The 21,467-nt window shown below is 32.3% G+C and overlaps 4 protein-coding genes across 9 annotated transcripts in view; 1 reads left to right on the plus strand and 3 right to left on the minus strand.

Annotated features, from left to right (window-relative positions):
* The window catches only part of CASK (peripheral plasma membrane protein CASK), a 127,561-nt gene extending 117,706 nt beyond the window's left edge, over positions 1–9,855 (minus strand). For 4 of the 5 annotated variants that reach the window (XM_066394942.1, XM_066394940.1, XM_066394941.1 and 1 more), the window contains exons 1-5: positions 9,252–9,855; positions 6,979–7,091; positions 6,811–6,916; positions 3,847–3,924; positions 3,477–3,655 (exon numbers count right to left, since the gene is read on the minus strand). In XM_066394942.1, coding sequence (XP_066251039.1) covers positions 3,477–3,655; positions 3,847–3,924; positions 6,811–6,916; positions 6,979–7,091; positions 9,252–9,310 — 535 coding nt within the window. In that variant the 5' untranslated portion in view covers positions 9,311–9,855. The remainder of the gene's footprint in view (positions 1–3,476; positions 3,656–3,846; positions 3,925–6,810; positions 6,917–6,978; positions 7,092–9,251) is intronic. The other variant, XM_066394943.1, reaches the window with a different exon arrangement.
* Positions 9,856–12,444: 2,589 nt separating this feature from the next.
* Positions 12,445–15,126, minus strand: LOC136412267 (probable peptidyl-tRNA hydrolase 2). Of its 2 annotated transcripts, XM_066395287.1 has the most exons (5): positions 14,945–15,126; positions 13,878–13,992; positions 13,101–13,332; positions 12,802–13,045; positions 12,445–12,554 (listed from the first exon to the last, which is right to left on the minus strand). In XM_066395287.1, exons 1-4 carry the CDS (start codon positions 15,032–15,034, stop codon positions 12,844–12,846), a joined length of 639 nt encoding a protein of 212 aa, XP_066251384.1. In that variant the 5' UTR covers positions 15,035–15,126; the 3' UTR covers positions 12,445–12,554; positions 12,802–12,843. The 2 variants fall into 2 exon arrangements, with proteins under 2 accessions (XP_066251384.1, XP_066251383.1); XM_066395286.1 differs by lacking the exon at positions 12,445–12,554 and having other exon boundaries at positions 12,612–13,045.
* Positions 15,127–15,892: 766 nt separating this feature from the next.
* Positions 15,893–19,252, minus strand: Blos2 (biogenesis of lysosome-related organelles complex 1 subunit 2). Its single transcript, XM_066394952.1, has 3 exons — positions 19,168–19,252; positions 17,050–17,292; positions 15,893–16,915 (listed from the first exon to the last, which is right to left on the minus strand). Exons 1-3 carry the CDS (start codon positions 19,214–19,216, stop codon positions 16,779–16,781), a joined length of 429 nt encoding a protein of 142 aa, XP_066251049.1. The 5' UTR covers positions 19,217–19,252; the 3' UTR covers positions 15,893–16,778.
* A 332-nt stretch (positions 19,253–19,584) lies between these two features.
* On the plus strand, positions 19,585–21,292 carry LOC136412066 (ceramide-1-phosphate transfer protein). Its single transcript, XM_066394950.1, has 4 exons — positions 19,585–19,814; positions 20,065–20,279; positions 20,389–20,564; positions 20,751–21,292. The coding sequence occupies exons 1-4, from the start codon at positions 19,684–19,686 to the stop codon at positions 20,877–20,879; spliced, it is 651 nt and encodes a 216-aa protein (XP_066251047.1). The 5' UTR covers positions 19,585–19,683; the 3' UTR covers positions 20,880–21,292.
* The last annotated feature ends 175 nt before the right edge of the window (positions 21,293–21,467 follow it).

The raw sequence follows: 21,467 nt of genomic DNA on the forward strand, positions 1-21,467 counted from the left end.
ATTAAAATTTAAAAAAACTATAATAAATCGGGCATTTTGTTTACTTTGTTTGCGAACAATCCTATTAAAGAACAAACAGGAAAAATATTATAATCATATACATAATAATTGGATTTATGTTAAATTCATAAAAGAGGTATCCTTTTTAGCCATTTTTCAAAGTTGAAACACCGATATCTCGGAAACGCATAGGGCAATTGCCTTGAAAAATATCTCAAATCTGTCATGTCGATGCGCTCTATAACCCTATGTAAACCCCTTTACAAAATGTTGTTTAGTTTTACAATTTAATTAGTTTCCTACAAAGGTCACATACTAATAAAAATTACAAATTCTGGACAATTTGATGAAGAAAGAGATGCCACTACAAAATCGCGACACGGTACTTATGGCTGTTGTTAATCAGAGAATTAAATTTATAAACTCACATATTCAACCCTCGAGATTGTTAAGTTTTTAATAGACCGTGGCAAAATATTGAAGTTGGTAGGGGTTTTACTTTTATTATATACTTATGTATATTAATTATGAACATGACGTATTTAATACTGTGTGAAATTCTAAATTGGTATTGTTCTCGAAAAACCTCTGCCTTCTTTTTCGATGAAGAAGGTCGCTTTACAATGGGAAATGCAGTTTTTATTCCATGGAGATATGTTTGCATAATAAAACTGCTGTCTTGAGTTCGCAGCTTTTCCCCCATTTTACTAAATCTGAAAACATTGCATGTCACGTTGCGTGTATCGCTTCCATGGCCGATCAGCTGTATCTTTACAAAAGGCACGTTGTAAATTTTTGTATGTTTTCGTACCGATATCACTTCGAAGGTGATTCACTCGAATGTTAGCTCGGCGGTGAGCAGGATGTTCGTAATTCGCGCTGCACTAATAATCGGGAAAATCGGATTTTCTTTTGTACTAAGGATTCGTGAGGTATGTTGTTAGTATATCCATGACTTAGTGAATGAAAGTGAATGTTGCTGACGCGATTCTACCTCACGCTTTTGGTGCTTGGGGGGTTAGTTTTGATTGTTGTTTCTTGCAGTTCAAAATTAAATTCTGTCAAGTTAATAAGAACGTTATTAAAATTTTAGTTGAAAGTCAAAATTATTTTGACTCTTTTAAAAGATACCTAAGACCATCTCTGGATGTGACTGAAGAACGATATTGCAATTGAATGGCCTCGAAGACTTTAAACTTTTTTCAAGGATTAATACTTTTTTGGGGTTTAGGTCTCAAGTGTGTACCTTTGCTTCAAATCGAAATTAATTCGAAACTCTAACCGTTTTGAAGATTTTTTTCCACACATTAATATCGATTTTTTTTTCAGGAATTAATATTGAATTTCTTTCAGCAATTAATACTGAATTTCTTTCAGGAATTTATATTAAATTCTTTTCAGGAGTAATCAATATTGAATTCTTTTCAAGAATTAATAATGAATTATTCTCAGGAATTAATATTCAATTTTTTTCAGAAATGATCTAATATTGAATTTTTTTGTGTGTCATAGAATTCCAAACCATCAAACTTTCTCGAGTATTGGAAGGCAGCTTTGGAAAACGATAAGTTTTCATCCAAATAATATTAATCGAGAATGCCAACGTACAATTAGGACTATGGAGGTCGAAGAGACAGTTTTAAACGGAATTGAAGATGATCCTAAATTGAACTATAGACTTGGGGTTCGAATTGGCGATTTCTAAAAATACCATTAATATCATTTTACGAGAACAGTTACTTCATCCGTACCACGTGCAACACATGCAAAATCTTTTGGATATGGATCCCGAAAGTGGGCCGACATTTTATTGTTTCATCGAAACTCTGAAAATACCAAATGCAATCTTTCACAAGAAAATTTTATTTAAGAGTGAAACTGCGTTCATGAGATCGGGAATTACAAATGCACATAACGAACATGTGTATAGAGATGAAAATCCTCTTGCAATTAAAGAGAAACATTTCCAGCGCGAATTTAAAATTAATGTTTGGACGGGTATGATTAACAATTTTATTATTAGAACAGTTTCAATCCCAAATATGTTAAATGCGAATAACTATTTATTCTTCTTTCAAACAATTTTACCCGATTCATTGAAGAATCTTCTACAACTTCGTGGCGAAATATGAGATGTAACAAAAATGTAAACTTTTATTTACGAACCATATATCATTTTGAATATTTCCATGCGTTAAAAAGAGGCCTTGCTCATGTCAAAACACGCCAATTTATGTAGTAACTTTTCGTTCTAAAATTAGTGAAAACCGATAAAAACGTTATTAATTGAGGAACTTTGGTGCCCTGTAGCGGCAAAACGAAACGACATTGAATATGGATAAATCCGCCTCGAACGCCTTATTTTGGGTTCAAAAATTTTTGGTCAAGCGTTGTACGGTCATTTCAGAGACACTCTACATATTAACCCGAACTGATCTATCAATGGTAATTACTCTCCATGCAGTCTGCATAAAAAAATCCCCATTTAGACACCACTTATGCGGAACTTATTTTTAACTAATCTCAATGTTATCCAACTTTCCCTCTTTTGCAGTTATAAATTGTCAAAAGCCGCCGGAAACTTTCAGACTGCGTAATCGCCGCTCATTCAGAAGCCTTATTGCGTTTCACCTTTAAAATTAAAGAATATTGCTCTTGCTCAGGCAGGGTTAATTGCATTAATCAAAGTCAGCTCTAGCCTAAAGCAAAATTCCATAATTAAATACCCTGGTAAATGGGGACAATAACGGCGAGAAGAGGAGCCAAATTATTCATCCCCTTTTTTGAGATGTTCGTCCTGCCAATAAACTTTAGGTTTTATGCAGAATTCAGCGTTAAAGAAAGGACACTATGAGTGTCCTCGACTTGCTTTCATTAAGACAAGCATTAAATATTGCATGTGGAACTCAAAAATTAGACGCCTAAAAACCCTAGTTTTTATTATACACAAAATCGGGTACTTATTGTTCTACATATCGCACAAACGCCAGACCCTCCTCGACATCGTATTTAGATGAAGCTGAAGGGCCTCGCTTGGAAAATAATGGTTAATGTGGTAACTGCCTTTCCCCGAGAATTGAAGGTGATGTAAAAGGTCTTTTGTATTGGAGTTAATTTAATTTTCTCTCGTGACACAATTAGGGCTCCTAACTGCTTGTGAATATATGCCATACGCGGCTTTTAATAGAATCCATTCTGTGATGTTTGCGAATTTAAAAGTCGATAAAATTTTATCGGTGCTTTACGGCAAATTAAGCGAAACGATCCATTAACTCTGGTTTAAACACGTGGAGTAATTGATGCATTTAAAGACAGTTGTAAAAGGTTTCTGAAGAAACACGTTTACCGGCCCCTACATGGAGATCAACACAGCGGAATATCTAGAAATCTAAAGACCCAATTCCCAACCAGCAATATTTGCGTGATAATTTGTTCTGCACCCACGTTAGTTAATTTGTAAATTCGTGTTTACTCACCAGGAACATTATTAGTGTGTTTGTCAGGCAGCTGAATAGCAATTCCGAAACCGCCTAACTTGACAGGGGCTGAGTTTTCTTTTGTCGCCAGCAAAATGTTCTCGGGTTTAATATCCCGATGGATGATGTCGTTCTCGTGGCAGTATCTCAGAGCCTCCAGGATCTGTCGCATGTAATGACTGAAAAAGAGAATTGGAGAAGAAAGTAATTTATAGAGAGCGTTTCAAGGAAAAGAATGGAAAATTATTGCTATTATTTCCCCATCGCGTTTTATCTGTATTGACTATACTGGTGGGAAGAAAAATTATTTCCGTTGGAGATGAATTATTCATCCTTTAAAAAATATATATATATATTAAAAGACATTTACCTAGCCACTGCTTCACTGTATGCAAAACCTTGTGTCGCCCTCTGCACCACCTCAAAGCACAAGTCGGAGCCATCCATGCTAAAGTAACAAAAAAAATTACTAGATGTCCCGTATCATCGTGTTAAGGTTTTCGAGTAAATAGACAAAGTTGGACAAAATTTTGAGCAGAATGACAATTTTCGAATTAAAAAAGCTTTGAAAATTCACAAAATATCTGAAAAACATCGCCTATCTTAAATATTTCGTAATTTAATGTTATAAGAAACAAAACAATGTTCTTGATGAATATGTTTTCCTAGAATACCATGGAGTTCTACGATGTTTTTTTGCAATTAAAAAAAAAAAAAATTTCACACGAAATTTTTAGATTTTTCAGACGAGAAAGACGAGAAATTTTCAGTGTTTCACATATTTTACGTACACACATTTGATAGACTCTTTTTGTTATATTTTCTCCCAAATATTTAAGACGCTGACATATAGGGCGAATACTATTTTCAGTTAATTTTAAATGAAAATAAGGTATAATTCCACCGCTTCAATAATTCTTTCTTGCGTATTCCCAAACAAAATAAGAGAAAATTGGGACTAAAACGAGCGAGATTTTTTAATGGGCAAATCGACTCATAACAGAAACACTAGATTTTCATCCAACGATATCAAATTAATACCGTATAAAGTGTTCCTGGCATCGATAAATACCTGTTTTGTATCGCGATAAAAAACCTGATTTTTTTAGGGTCATGCGGGTAATAGGGCCAGTTTCATTATTTTCCAATATCCACTTCACCCTGACAATAGCATATTTATTGGCTAATATTATTACCTCTTGACATAAAAGATTTACTCGAATATTAAAGTAATAGTGAATATGGCAGATTAATCACGTTTTCAACGAAGACGTACACTTTCTGGATCATTTTGACGGGCAAAGGAATTTCAATAACACAATAAATATATTTAAAAGACATGACATTTTCTTATATTAAGGGAGTGAGAAGAGCAAAAGCACTCGAAAGCTTAAGTCTTAAGCAAAAACACTCAACAACTGCAAAAAATCCTTCGCCCTAAAGAGCATGGGATTTTTGTTGTTTTGCTGGTGTATTATAATTTTGCTAGTTACCCATAGTTTAGTTCCTAAATTATACCACTAAAAACGTTTCAATCAAACTCTAAAAATTAAAGAGTTTAAATTTTGTTTGTTTAAATTCTCATTTGCCAGCATCATTGGGACTGACCAATGAATAGAGCAAATTTGAAGGTTTTAACAGAAAAAAACGCAATTTAATTAATTATGAATGCAAATTTTTATTCAAATACACATTTATCTGGTGTTACGCTTTGTATCTGTGTACTTGCTTACAAGTAACCACAATAATTGAATGAATGAATGAATTATTTCAGAACATTTCTCTGATATATAAAAAAATGCCATACTATACACCCAGTATTTCGAAATAGAAGTGCCTTATGTATAGAAAATTTTCGTTCTTCAAGGCGATTTTCCCCAAAAAAATTGTTGACTGCAAAGAAATTTTAGGAAATGATACAGAAAAACTTGAATAAATTTATCGTTGGGATGTAGCTGTGAAGATAACATAAAAAAAGTAAATGTCTAATAAGAAGCCTTAATATTCACGTTTATTGAATACGGAATTGAACTCTTTTATTGGGAAACATTGATGTGGCTTTTACAAGGCAAGAAATTGCCACTTAGGATATAATTATTCAGCCCTTCAAGTAAACAGGTTTTCATTCTTTATTTGAAATCACCAAATGATGAGATGTGTGAAATAGTCCTGCGTTACTAATGGTACCATGAATTTCTTAAAAAACTCTAAATAAATCCGTTCCAGGGCTGAGTTAGCTACGTACTTCGACAAGGCTTGTTATGAACCTGTTTACATAAGCTTTGCACAGAATAGATAAGGAATTTCTTATATACTTTTAAATTCAAAATGAAATAATTTAAAAGTAAAACATGACACTAAAATGTTTAAAACAAATTTCAGTTCATATATTGCATATTATATACATATATGTACATATAATATTAACTGAAATAGGTTGAAATACTGTGTATATGTATATACATATATATGTATATGTATAATACTGGAAAAATACATTTAAAATAAATGAATAACTGATCTACCGTTTCAATAGCCAAGTTAATAGCGTCGTAAATCGTTCGTACACATATTTAGGAAATTAAAATAACTTCCCATAAATCTACAAAAAGTTGAAAAATAAATTACGCCCGCGTAAAATAAATACTGGCAGAATTTGCCGTTTTCATTATTTACATCATAATGAATCTCAAATGCTTCATGTTTAATTAGCACTGACAAGTTTATATCTGCTCAATCAAAATACTATAATAGTATATATTACAGTCTTCTTGGAACACTGAATCAAAACGAGATTTTGGGAAATTTTTCACGTGTTTTCAAGATAGGAATTTCTAATAAAGCAGAAGTTTAATTATAACAAAAACGTTCACAATAAACCAAACAAGTAGTGCAAACTGTTAGTCCTTCTTGGGCTATTAGCTACCTTCTTGTATAGTGAGCTCACATTTGTGATTAAAATTAGGAGGCCAAATAAAATAATCGATAAGATACCCGACTATAAGCGGCTTCAAAAATGTAACTTCGATATTCTAAGTTTACACAACTTCCACATATTTTATTGCAGCATAATAAAGTTATGTCAGCAGTGTAAACAAGCCGAATGTTAGAGCCTTTTACGGCTCCATCGTAAATTGGATTGCGCTAACATTTTCAAATAAAGGGCTCACTGGCGCGAAATGGGATTGGTAAAGTAAGAATGTGGAAATATTTCTTTGTAATCCGTAGGGTAATAACGAAACATGTTTTCGTAAAAATAAGGAAATTCTCGTTTACGCAACAAAAATGAGATTTTCTTACACAGCGCTCTCACACTTAATGGGATATTACTTACTATTCAAAAACCATATATAGCATGCCCTCTGAGGAGTACGTTTCTAGCAGCTCTACAATGTGAGGATGTTTCAGCATGTGGCATATCGTGGCCTCCCTTTTCAAATCTATAAAATTGGTAAAAACATCAATGCTGTAGCAAGTCTGGTGAAGCATTAACTAAACCCACCATTTGTGCTTAGGCCAGGGCTAGAGGTGAATTTTGCTACATCTATAATTTTGACAGCAAACTGCTGTCCAGTCTGTCGGTGAATACATCTCCGAACTACGCTAAATGGCCCCCTGAAACATTATGAAACTGTTAGTTTTTCAGTTCGGAAAGAAAGCACTTGGAGCTGAAAATCTGAAGTGTAGCAAATCCTCCTTGATTAAATCGGTCGGTTTCTTAATTAAAAATCCACGTTAGTGAGATCACGCTTTATTGGAATTAATTTAGAGAAATATGCGCATTTCTCTTGGGAAAGTAGGTTTTTCAATAAAAATTCGATTAGGGCTGAGGCTGGTGCCAATTAAAGATTTATATCAAATTCCTTTAAATTTTATGTTCGTTTATCAGGCAGTAACAGATTAATATGTAAGTTAACAAGTTAGTAAGAGTAAATAATAAGCTTAGTTGTGGAAGGCGAAGCTCGTGCCAATATAAAATAGAATAGTCTTCTACGACTTCGAGACCGTCTTGTAGTGGGATAATCTTATAAGTAAATATGGTTTGTTATACGGGTCGCAACCGGTCCCGCTCGGCTCTGAGGGTAGAATTTGATCTCCAGGGAAAGACGAATTTGACTTCATGTTAAAGGAAAGGTCAATTGAGAAATTTAAATTTTTCTAAGACTTTTTAAGTTTGGTTCACAAGAAAAATACACGACGAGCAGAAAGAAAGGAAGGAATAATGGAAAAGAAAAACGGTGAAAGATGTCTGAAAATTTCGGGCAATTCATAGGTAATTAAATATCGACAGCTTAAAGATGCATGCAGTCACATGAAGCATTTCATCAAGGGAAAATGTAAATTATAATTTTGGTCTCTGTAAAGGCTATTTTTCACAACAACAGATGTTTTCATACTAGTCACTACTACATAAGACCCCACGAGAACAAACACTAATTGGATCATTCAATTATGACAAACCTACAAAGGCTAGATCCTGAATGATTTACCCTTATGTCTCAAAAGTAATGAAAATAATTTATTCTTAATTTTTTTATTGATAATATCAACTTTTTGACATTGTCCCCTTCAAAGTATTTCGATTCATGGTAACAATTCTGGAAGTCTTATTCCGTTAAGCTATTTAGAATCTGCGTTGTGACTCTTTGAATTGTTTCTATTGTTCCGAATTAGTAACCTTTCACCTTTCGTTCAAACTTTGGAAAAAGAAAAAAATCACATGGAACCATATCTAGACTAAAGTTGGGTTCAGTTGCCAACCGATCTAACAGTTGTTAGTTAATAGGTAAGCGATTCTTCTTTTGTTTATCAAACAAGTTTTTGAGTAACATCTTTGCACAAATTTTTTTCAAACCCAGCTCTTTTGTGACAATTCAATGAACAATATCTATACTCATGCCTATCTCATATGCAATAATCCTGACTGTTAACCGCCTATCTCGTGCCAATACAGAACGCACCTTCGAAACTCATCGGTTTTCGATTGTTTATAATATTTTTGGACCTTTGAACAGATTGATGAGTGAAAACAGAAGGGGGCGAAATGGTTTTTATTGCCCAAGGCTAAAAAAAGTCTTAATCTGCCTCTGACTGTAAAAGGGTTAGATGAAAATCATTTCCATGTATACAATAAAAATAGAATATAAAATTGAACCAGCCCACCCCTCCATGGCTGTACCTAAAAAATTTTGCAAATCAACCATTGAACCCTTTTCGAAAATATACTCCATAAACACAATAAGTAACCTCGTTATTATTAAATTACTTTAATAACGTCAATCACAAGTATTTTTCTTAAAATTAAAATAAAGTCGCCAATGTAATTTATACGGGAATTTTTATCTCCAATTTAGCTTGACCACTCCCACATGGCCACTTTTAACCAATTATATCCTTTATTGGTGAGGTAAATTTGGAGATGGCCAATTTTCTCTTATAAACCAGATTATGGTTAATTGATATCAAGTTATTAATGTGACTGTCTACAACATTTCACTCATAGCACTCGCACATTTTAACCCAAATTAAAATTCCCAGTTTTAACTTGCATTTAAAAAAAGCTCTTACAAAAATCACTTTTATTTCATCAATTTTTACAATCCATCTCTATGTAATCTAGATTGTCTTCTTGACACTTGGGTGGAGTAGGTATTTCAATAGAATAACATGAGGCATAGAATCTATTTAGCAAATGTTAATAAAATACTATCTGGCTAACATTTAATAAAATGCTATAAGGAATTGTTATTAATGTGTCAATGCACTGATACATACCTTCCAATGTCTTCACATAACTCGTAGACCTCATCAAACAGCACTTCTTCTTCAGCCATAGTCTTAATTTTTGATACCAATTTTCAAAACAAATTATTGAGGTGTCTTTTCATTGAAAAGTAATTTTTTTGGATATCTCCTCTATGTGTAGAAACATCACTGACCTCATGTAACATAATAATACAAAAAGTAAACAAAACGGTCTTGACAGCACTACTAATAAATTGGGTACAGATCCTTTTTGTATGAGATTTTAAGTTCAGTCATCAAAAATTTACGAAAATTCCCGGGAAAAGCACTTTGCCCCCAAAATGTATACCCGACCACACACACCACCGTAATCCCAGTTGCCTAAAACTAGGTGTTACTTAAAGTTAAAGGGATCACTTGTTTCCACCGAAAACCAACGAAGTTTCACCGTAAAAGTAAACGGAAAAAAAATATTACATCACCGGTTTAAAACCGTAAATGAATGCACCGATTGCACGACGAGTCAGCGAAAGGTTAAAGTCAAATATATGGTAGTAAGAAGGGCCCCGAATACGCCCTCGAAAAACCAACGATGAGCATTTAGCACCAGATTGACAGAAGACAGCCTGTATTTTTTCCAGGCGCAGTCCGGGGTCCAATACTCATGCGCGTTTGATAACACCACTAATTAGAGATACGTAGAGGAAATCGTTATTTAACTTCTACGATAAACTGATCGCCCGACCTGATGTGAGAGAGCATCTCTAATGCAAGTTGCAATTGATAGTTTAATTGATTCGGTGTACAGTACGAGCTTGAAAAGAATATTTTGGCTCTTCTGCCTGCACCGCAGAAGGCTTTCAGGCATTTTCGTAGAGGACCCTTTCTTCTACGAAGTCCTAGAAGAACTCCCTCCGGACATTGATCTTAACGAATTTGTGAGATACCTCCTGAAACAAGAGCGCCAAGACAATGAAAAAATTATGAAAGACATAGCTGCATTACCCCTTTCACCACGAATTGTGTACAGATCCTAAATTTCAGGATACATACCTATCATGGAATTTCCAAGCAGCTAGTTAATAAATGGCAACGTTCCGAACTAGTAATTTGCCTCCAAGAGACTGAGACTGCAATTAACATTTGTACTAATACTATCACAACTCCAGTGACTCCAAAGCTACTGCTTCAGCCCCTGCAGCAGAGGAGGGAGCAGATGTACCGACACCTATAGAATAACTCTTCCAGAAAAAGAAGGAATGTCGCCCAAAAAAAACTAGGATCCTCCATTTGTCCTCCACTGCAACTTGGGGACTAACTTAGTGCATATAAGAAAACCCACTAATATTTGAAAAATTGAAGCTTCTGAAGTAGAAAAGAGCTGGAAAGCATGGAGCTGAGCATAAGTTTGTAACCTCAAAATTAAGGATATTATCCATTGTTATCGATGAGTTCAAAAACGAGAAATTTGAAAAAAAAGTTGCTTTTCATGGCAGTCATAAGTAAAACAACAATGGAGATGACGTCAACATTATGGTCGACGTTTTAATTAGTTCGCTAGGTAAATGTTAAGCCACATACATGTAATTTTTCACATGTTGTACAATCTGTTTTAAAAAAAGACGAGAAAAAGTACTCCATGGTCATTCAATACATCCAATAATAGTCTCTTTTGAAGCTAGTAAAGGAAAAAAAGTTGGATATCAGGGGAAAAACGGTGATATTAAAACTTTATTAGGGCATGAACAGAACAAAATTTCCAGTTCATGTCAATGCCCTGCCAGAGTCGCTATATCATTGTGACACAAGCTAGCTGGTTATGTCATACGTATACGTTATCTGACTAAGCCTCTCTAATGTAATTCCCCAGGCCTGGTGCGGCGTTTTGATTTTATGATTGTAGGTTTTTAATTTCAATTTTACTTTTCTTGCCAGCTGTAATGAAATAATAATAATTGTTCTACTAGCTTTACAACTAATGTGGTAACTTTCAGTCAGTTGGTATATAAACTTACTTACTCATTGTAAATAAACGTGACGCAATGTATATACACCGAGTCAAGTGAAACAACTTAAAATCAATAATGCATCTAAAAGACCCGGCGAAACCTATATGTGAAAGGCATTTCTGACATAATTTGCACGCTGACTCTAATTACTGTCAATACTAATTTTGCGTACTTTTTAAAATAAAATTAACATGTTACACTACATTTACAGAGCCATCAATTTAATAGTTATGATGGCATACCTGAACATATTTCAAATGGAACACTCAATATATATATCACGGTATAATCACATCTTCTCAACTGATTCTCAATTTACCTTAATTAAGATTCAGAGGTTGCTGAACTCCAATTTTTTTTAGGATAGTTAAAAGTTCCATAAAATCTTTTCCCATATTGAAGCCAGAGGTAACACTTTCCTGTAAAGAAGAGAAAGTGTTTTAATAATTTCAATATGATAACATGCACTGCGGCATTTGACTTTTAACCAAGAAATATCCGACTTGATTCCTAGCAACTTTTTGTTAATTCAAAACACCGGTTAGCTCAGATTAAGATGTTCCACGGATAGAGTCGATGCAAAAATGTAACGGATTTTATACTGAATTTGAAACAAAATACTACAGAGCGTCTCAATATTATCAATTAAAGACGATATTCTTCTACGTTATCAAACCGAAGCATCCCACAGACTGTAGAGTACAGCCTGGTTTATAGAGCTACGTAACTTATCGTTAACAAGTTACACATATTTATAGGCATAATGCAATTTATAGAACAATAAAGTTAATGTATCAAATTTTTAAAAAAGTTACTCAACGTTTAATTTTTATACATTAATATATGTCAGCTTCATAAGTGCAGCCAATGAAAATCGACAACACTCAAAACTCACCACGAAGCTATATATAGTTCATAAGTTAACCACACTTAACTTTTGAATAATATGTTATGTAAATCTACAATCCAGATTTAAAGAGTCGGCCAACATTTAGTCAGATCGAGGTGCATATTCGCACCTTATCAATATTTTTTATCAGTCAATTTAGAACTAGTAAACGGGTGCACACACATCTGTCTTTATGTCAATTAAGCAATAACTGACTAAACTGTTAGCCGACCAAAAGTCTATAGTATGCAATGTCTCGTAGAGAAAATAATGTATTAGTGTAGCAGAAATATATTACACTATAAATTAAGAAATATATTGACTTGCAATGAGGTATTACCGGCAATTGATTGAACAGGAATCAACGGGAACAAAAACAGTCCCCGAACTAAACAATGCCCTCCACCAGGAAAAGGAAAGGATTGAAGGACTCAACTGAAAAATTAGAAAGTGATTTAATGATATTTGATGAACAAAGTTCCGCCTCCTTCAAATTAAATTGCATGATGCTTTATTAATAATTATTTTTAAATGCAATCTAATGGTAAACACCAACATAAAAAAATCTAATGAAAATGGCAATTGTTTTAATTCAGGACACATCACTAACAATTTGTTTGAAAATTTCCAAAATGAATTTTGAAATTTTCTCTCTCCTCAATATATACAAATAACAACTTACAATGGTACAGCAAGACACTACCTTTTGTAAGCTAATTTGGGTCTATAATAAACTTAACTTTCCAGTTATTTTGTCAACATCCTCTTCTAAACCAAACAAACTCAATACTGTAACAGATCCTCTGGCAATTTGCGTATGCCCCGCGTCCCTAACTAAATAGGCAGGAATTTTTGCTTCCTTTGCTTTTTCTTGAAGTTCAATTAAATGTTCTGTGCTACTGCCTTTCAACACTATCTTCTTTTCACTGAAATATGTTCTAACATTTTAGTCGTGTCAAACTAGTCGTTAAGTAGCTCTACCCTTCTTCCTCCCATTGACACAAATCCGCCGCCAATCCATTTTCCAACGATTCCCTATAAAGTCCTAAACAAGCGTGTCCTACTTGCGCAGCTATTTTCCCCACCCCCATTTTTAAACTATGGTTGACAACAAATGTCATTTTATAATAAACTACATCTTCATCTTCCCATTCATCTTCATCATCTTGATTCACGACTTTTTCTGAGGATTTTGTTTGGGATTCAGTTTGGTCTATATTTTCAGAAGAAAAAATGATTATACAATAAGCAAACATTAAGATGAAGAATTTTATTTTTATATTATATATACAGTGAGGAAGTTTGGGATGGAACAGTCCATATAACTAAGATGCTAAACATATGCAGTCAAAATCCTTGGACACGTCAATTTTTATTTTTTGTTATCGTTTTTTTAATGGTAAATTCATGTATACAGGGTAGTTCAAAAATCAGATCATCATCAATCATAAATTTCTCGAGACCTATTGTGTTTTAGTATAAGACATGGTACATAAAACATACTTAGAATTTTGCGTAGAATTCAAAAATGAAATAAAAAAATAGGTGTTTTTGTTTGAAAAACAAAGTTGGTGATCATACCTGATTTTTGGACTACCCTGTATAAATGAATTTATCATCAAAAAAATCAGAAGAAAAAATAAAAATCGACGTGTCCGACGATTTTGGCCGCATATGTTCAGCATCTTAGTTATATGGACTGTTCCATCCAAGACTTTCACACTGTACATACATATATAAATATGTATATGTATATACCTTTTCTTGATAGACTGTTACTCTCTTTGCTAGTATCTAAACTACTACTACTACTACTACTAAATATATAGTCTATGGCAGCATCAGGGGTGGTGTTTCCAGTGCAATAAAGAGCCTGAAATTAGAAACTTGAGTAATTATAAAAATCGATTAGACAGTATAATAAAAACAAAAAAAAATCGATTTACTTTCACAAGTGAGTAACTAATACCAAACATTTATGAAGGATGTAAAGCTATACTAGCAGAACTCAGTTATTTGATAGAGAAGTCAAATATGTGATATAAACATTTGTTAGATAAGCAATGTGATAATTAACCAATGGTAGAATTGCCATTCTACTCTAGTTTTATATTTCATTTCTTATTTTAATTTTTTCATTTCTTGTCTTAAACCATGTAGTGATTCACTTTTAAAAGTTGAAAAAATATATAATTCTAGATAGAACCACTTATATGGTTAGATTATGGTAAGTTAGGTACCAAAGTAGTTAGTAAAAATGTTCTATAGATTCTGAGATCCAAATATATTGAAGACTACCTTGGGATAATCAGACTATTTGTCTGAACATTCATGGCAAACCTTAGTAAATATTTTTAATTTTTGCAAAATGAAAATTTTAACAAATATCCATCAATAATAAGGGGTGATCATTAAAAAAGCTGAAAGGAGACCCTGAACTATAAAGATCCCCATTTGCTATTTACCATCAACCATCTGACAACTGATAACAAATTAATTTCTCCAAGACATGCTTTTGATATATCAAGTACTATTTGAGGTGTTTTTTATGATCACCCTTTACCTACATAGGTAGTTATTTTTTTGCCTCTGTAAGATAATGCAATCTTGGTTATGACAATTAGATTTTGGGGTACCATTGATCTCTCAATATTATAGAAAAATTTTGTGTGGGTTTGTCACACACACAATCATGTTTCTAAATCCATTTTTATCTTGAATATTGTTAGGTATTAGGTTATACTAGGCAAAACACTTGGCAAACCATTTTTATATAGACAGTTACAAGGCTATCAGGGTAAGTACTTCAACGTATACATACATACCCCTTTGGCAATCTTTTCTGATATTCCCATAGAAAGTAATATATTCAATGCTTCTGAATTCGGTTCAAAATCTGAGTAGCTTACTTCCATTTTTAACTAATTTTTTTTTAATTTTTGGAGACTTCAATGTTATTTTCAATATATATTCAAAATATTCTATTGATGGAGAATCTATAACAAGAAATAAGGAATTGGAAATTTTAAGAAAACACAAATTATTCCGATTTAAACATAAATCGTGACAACTGATGTCAAACGTTGACAACCGTTTAGTTTGATCTTTTCCTTTGTCACCGATGTGTAGCGACATATTCTCTCTTTATAATTTCCCTGTAGAAGGACAAAGACAGAAAACTCCGTAATATTTAGATAAATATTCGAAGTACTATGAGTTGCATCTACTTTATATTCGAAACCGCTTATTTTATTTCTACTTACAAATTATCTGAGGCTACCTGCTAATAAGAAATTAAATAGTATTAAAATTGTACTAATTAACTGGATTTAATTCTCATACAAACAATATATAATAATTAAATTTAAAAAAGTGTTTTAATCGAAACTCACCTAAACGCGACCCTTGGAAGGTATCTTTTCTAAAGCACCCTGTGAATCAATTTTCTTCGGAATCACGTTAAACTTCAACCCTTCATCAAGGCCTTCTATAGAAACATATAACTGTGAAAGTGATTAGAATGAAAAAACAATTTTTTGTCAATTAAATTTTTCGACCAATTAACGTCGTCAAAAATATAATTATCATTTTTAGATGTTCTTAAAGGATGGGAATAAAACAAGAAATAACTTACATGATTTCTGTATGACCTGGTACGACGTCGCAAATCCCGATGAATCAAAAAGAATTAGATAAAATGATTTTATTTTATATTATTTTTGATTTTAAGGGTTATATAAAAACCAAAATAGGAAATACATATCTGTAAAATAGTAAAACATTTTTCAAAGTACCAGTTTATAAAATATTTTTGTGAATTTGGTGTAAACGTCAATTATTCTAGCATTACCCATCAGCAACACGTCACACAACTAATCCTAATCAACATTCGCCAAAACAAACAAAATTGAAAATGAAAATTATATTTTGCATTTATTTTTTAGTTGATTCATAGCGATTTTGCAGATCTTTAACTATATTTACAGAATGGTTACTGTAAATGTTCGAAATAAGTTTTTATCTATTTTTCCACATGTAGTATTAGTTTTACTGAGCGCTGCCTTTTGATATTTTTTTTGGAGCATTATTGCGTTCTACTCCATATGAATGGAAACAATGATCTGCTAAAACTAATTTTTCTTCAAGTGAAAAGACCATTTTCGAAACAAATTTAATTGCAACGTTATATCATTATACTAAGGTAATAACATATAAACTAATTGTGATACACACCCCCAGATTTCGGTACTGTGTATATTGGCAGTCACCGAATACCAAAATTTTTCTTAAGATGCGTTTTAGAGCATTATTCAGTCACATATTTGGCGGCAAACATTTTCATATCTCTTCCCATTTATGTGACTTGTAACTTTAAGAGTTTTCGACATCCATGCACTAACCGAGAAAAAACTCATCTTGTATGAAAAAGAGAAAAACATTGTTTACAACTAAATAAGTCACATTATGATGCTCTAAAACTGATAAAAAATTATGAATTTTTCATATTTGGTCATAAAGTTTAAAAAGCTAAAAGACCTGTGTACCTCATTAGGTATTGTAAATAAGGCAGAACAATTTTCGCCAGAATGTCTCTAAATTTTTGCCCACAACATCCAACCCGACTATTCGCCTTTATAGATTTATATTCCGATATATATTTCACCGTTTTTCAATGTTTTTAAACTTTGCCTCCAATCGTTTTGAATATGCATCCAACTTATATGCTGCTTGTTCCAGTTTGATGACACTGTCTTCTATTTGGTCTATTTGTTGCAGAAGGGGTAACAATGAATCATCTAAAAATGATTAACAATTAAATAAATTATTAAAAAAACCCTTTTCTATCTTTCCTAAAACCAAGTCCATTATTTCTAATGGAATTTTTGCAAGATATACAAACACACTTTAATTTTACAAAATGTCTACTCACATTTCTCATTTAATTCCATCATGCTCTTACTAACATTTGCTGCAATATGTTTCATGTCTGTATACTTTGTTATGGTGGCTCTATTCATATTTTCTAGTAACTTGTAATCCTCTACAGTAGATGTTAGTTCCCCATAAAGATATTCAGAAGTTTTGCTGAAGAGGGTGTTGGCCAATCTGCTCAAATTTGGATCATGAGGATCTAAAGCTTCAAAGCTAGATGTTGATGTTGATAATGTTGGACCTAAAAGTAAGAGCATGTATGCAGGATGATTTGTGAAGATGAGAACATTTTGTAGAATTAAAAAACACAACTTTTTTAAATCTAGCATACACTGACATAAAAGGTTATATTTCATATTATAAAAAATGCTTTACAAATGCAAAGTTGTCAATTATGAACCAATATCAACATCAGAATTTCAATTAAAATACCATGTAAATTTCAAAACTTATTGTCTCACATTAAAATTCTAAGCATGTTTTATATGACTTAGCACATTTGGCACATTTTACATTTACCAAAGTAGAAACCTTTCAACTATTAGAGTAGTATCAAATAGTGTGTACATCTCTATTTTAACTTGGTGGTATATCAAAACATAAATTGTCATTTTTTAAAATTTTCTACTTTTACCTTATGGGCTGTACAAATCACCCCATATTGGATTCTACCATGGATTCAGCAGAATTCTGTACAGGATGTCAATTTTTTGTTGTAAATATGAATTCTTTTAGTAATTGTTGAAGTTAAAAAAAAAATATATATACAGTATGTTCACAGATAGAGGGCCCAAGAGGACAAATGGACAAAAAATGTCGTTTTTCGACAAAAAATTACTTTTGATAAAAGTCTATGCTTATTGAAAAAATGTGATTTATGAAGATAACTTTGAACTTTTTTATACAGGGTGCCCAAAAACTACGAATACATGAAATACTATCGAGAGTAAACTACCATTATTTCTCATTTTGAAGTAAAATGGTAAATAAAAAACAGATTTCAAATTCTACCCAAAGTTTACATAAAAAATTTTAACTGAGCATTCCAAGTTTTAGCTTTCTTTTAAAATTCAAACAATTTCTAATTTTATCTTTATCACCTCATTTCACGTATTCACAACAAGCACAACAACAAATGTCACAATATTAAATTTGAGAAATGCGTCGAATACGTGGGAGGTGTGTTTGAATAAGTAATATCTACTAACTTTTATTTTGAATTATTTGTAAACTATTTTGGAATAGCGGAATTTTGTACGTAAATTTTGGATAAGATTTGAAATCTGTTTTTTATTTACCATTTTGCTCCAAAATGAGAAATAATGCTAGTTTACTCTTGATAGCATTTCATGCGTTCGTAGTTTTTGGGCACCCTGTCTAAAAAAGTTCAAAATTATCTTCATAAATCGTATTTTTTCGAGAAGCAGAGATTTTTTTATCAAGAATGACTTTTTGTCGAAAGACGACATTTTTTGTCCATTTGTCCTCTTGGGCCCTCTATCTGTGGACATACTGTATATGTATATATATATATAATGGAAAGGAAGTATGTAATTAAGAAAGGATCAAATTACAGTATAAAAGTTTTGCAGGAATGATAGATTTATGGTTCCTATTAACTTGGAAATAGGCACTTGCTCAGACATTATCAGTACAATGCCAAAATCACGAATGTGCAAATTTGGATTTTTTTGCCTAAGTGCATTAGGAGACGTATTAAGTAAACTCAATAGAAATTCAAATCTTGTGCTGGCACAAACTAGTGGCTTCAAAAGAAAAATAATCTTTGTGATAGATTGTAAACATGAATTTTCAATTTTATAAACGAATGTGAACATTAAAAAACCCACTTTCTCAATATGCTAAATTTGCATATTCGTGATTTGGGCATTGTACCGACGATATGCCATTGGTTTAGTGCCTCGATATGAAAACTAAGCTCTTGACAAAACCTGAGCGTCAAAAGATCAGAGTCCTGGCAACGTGTGGACGAAAGTGCTGTGTCGCTTTGAAAATTACCCTCTTGATAATGTTACTTGACCTGGACAGTGATTTTTCAGCTAACACCGCTCTAAATAGAGCTAGAATTAACTAGACACATCCTACATTCGCACACCTTTTCTGGGAGAATCTGTAATCCCATCCGAATCCTGCTCTTCAGCCATTTTCTAAGTTAAACACAATTATCCATAACAATTATTATTATTTTTTATCGATAAAAATTATGTAGGAAGAAACTAAGTAAACAAAACACGAAACGTAACCAACAACAAACAACCGAATCTTTCAGAAAACGAATTGGTATAGTTTTCCTAAATATGTCTCCCATTCTGTCCAGTGCATTCCTGAGAGAAGGAAAAGGACAATAAATACAGGCTGATATCAAAAGATAGTGTTTTTGGATGAGTTCGTTTATGCTACTCGTACATTTAAACCATATTTGACAATTCTATTTTGACGTTGATGAAATCCGATGTTTTATTCTAACCTGAAATAGAGACTATTTCCATTTTTTCAATACTTTCCAAATTTTAATTGGGTTTAACATCAAGTAAAAGCTTAAATCAACATAAATTTATCTGACTTTTAATATTTCCCATTTGCAACAGGAATATTCAGTGTCTCTAGGAAGATGTCTCAAAACCAGAACAACATGGAAAAATTTGATATGAAAACTGTTCATGATAAGTTCCAAGCATCTTTGCAAGAGGAAGATGACATTGATTTGGAACTGTACTTGGAAAGTTTCGAAGAACTTAGCAAGTACGAATTTAAAACAAATGCTAATTACGGTGATAAAGGTGTTGCGGTACAATCTTGAATATTCACTGGAGTATTTAATCTGTATGATTCTCTACATACACTGCCAGTAGTCTCCTTAACCAAAACATAACTCTACTATAGTTCAATTCGAAGCATTATCTTTTTTTCATTAACTACCTCTAAAAGTTATGTTTCAATATGATTTTATTATCTGACTTATGTAATTATTATATATTTAAATGTTTTGCAGGTTTTTTAACTTGATGGGCACTGTATTTGGCTTTGTAAGCAAAGACTTGAGACAGAAAATGGATCACCTTAACAGTCTTTTAAAGGATAATGATACATCCCATAAATATAAAACAGTAAAAACAATGATAGAGCATGAAAAAGAGAATGATTTATTACAAAAGAAGGGATATGTTTCTGGAAGCAGAACTCTTTTGAGGATACACAGGGGATTAGGTAACTGGCTAAAATAACAAAAAATGTTCATATCTTATTTTGGGTATTTAAGTTTTTGCCAGTTAAATAAATAAGTACAAAAGTTGAATTAACAATAAATATTTTAAAGATTTTATCCAGTTATTTCTGAAGAAAGTATCTGAATTGGAAGATAAAGCTACAACAGTTGTTGCATGTAGGGAGGCCTATGATCAAACACTTGCAAAACATCATTCCTTTATCATTAGAAAAGGGGCCCAAGTTGCCATGTATACTTTACCCACAAGGGAGCAGTTACTAAAAAGGGTAAGTCAATTTAAGTAATGAAAGATGTAAGAATTAAACACCCATCTGTTTCAATAGCATCAATTACCAAATATACAATTAGGAAATTAAAATGTATACTAAATAAATTCAAGAACTATTGATCATTTGTTTTTTTAATTAGGCATAAGCTAATATGCAATTTTGGTCTGAAATTAAAATCTTTAGGTTTGTGGCGATGAAGAGGAAATAAAGAAAGCTGTTAATCTGTTACCCAAGACATTAGAAGCATCCAGTATTGTGTATATGAGAATTGATATGCTTTATACTGTTCACAATTTACATGATCTTCCATAAATCGGTAACTAAATTAAATAATTAAATCCAATTATTAAGACAATTATTCCAGTATAAGTATTGAATCTACCATTTAATATACAGTTAGAAGTGTAGGAAGTTTATTGATGTGATTTTTTTTAATGAGGCATTTTTGTGTAATTAATTATGAATGATCTCCTTAAATACCATATTAGTGTTAGATGTTATTTATAAGATCTAAAAAACTAGATATCTGAGTTTAAGTTTGGAGTTCTTAGCGTTTACTCAGCGGTAGGTGCAATGAATATGATGTAAGTAAATTGTAGAATGGAAATTTGCAAGCAAAGATTTACACATTATTTACATATTATTTTAATTTAGCTTGTTGGAGTCATTGTTAATTTTATTTATATTTAGGTGTAAATGTGGAATATATTTTATATACATTCAGATATTAGTAAATTAATTTCATCCTTACCAAATTTTTCATGGGCTTACAGCAAACTTTATTCCCACCATGATAATTACCAACTGGTCGATACAGAAGGTTTACTTTGATCGCTATATATTTGTGTCGATACACTTGTTGAACTAATTCCTGAAAACTGTTGAGAAAAAATAAATTTC

Source organism: Euwallacea similis, chromosome 11 (genome assembly GCF_039881205.1).
Source record: "Euwallacea similis isolate ESF13 chromosome 11, ESF131.1, whole genome shotgun sequence".
Taxonomy (NCBI): domain Eukaryota; kingdom Metazoa; phylum Arthropoda; class Insecta; order Coleoptera; family Curculionidae; genus Euwallacea; species Euwallacea similis.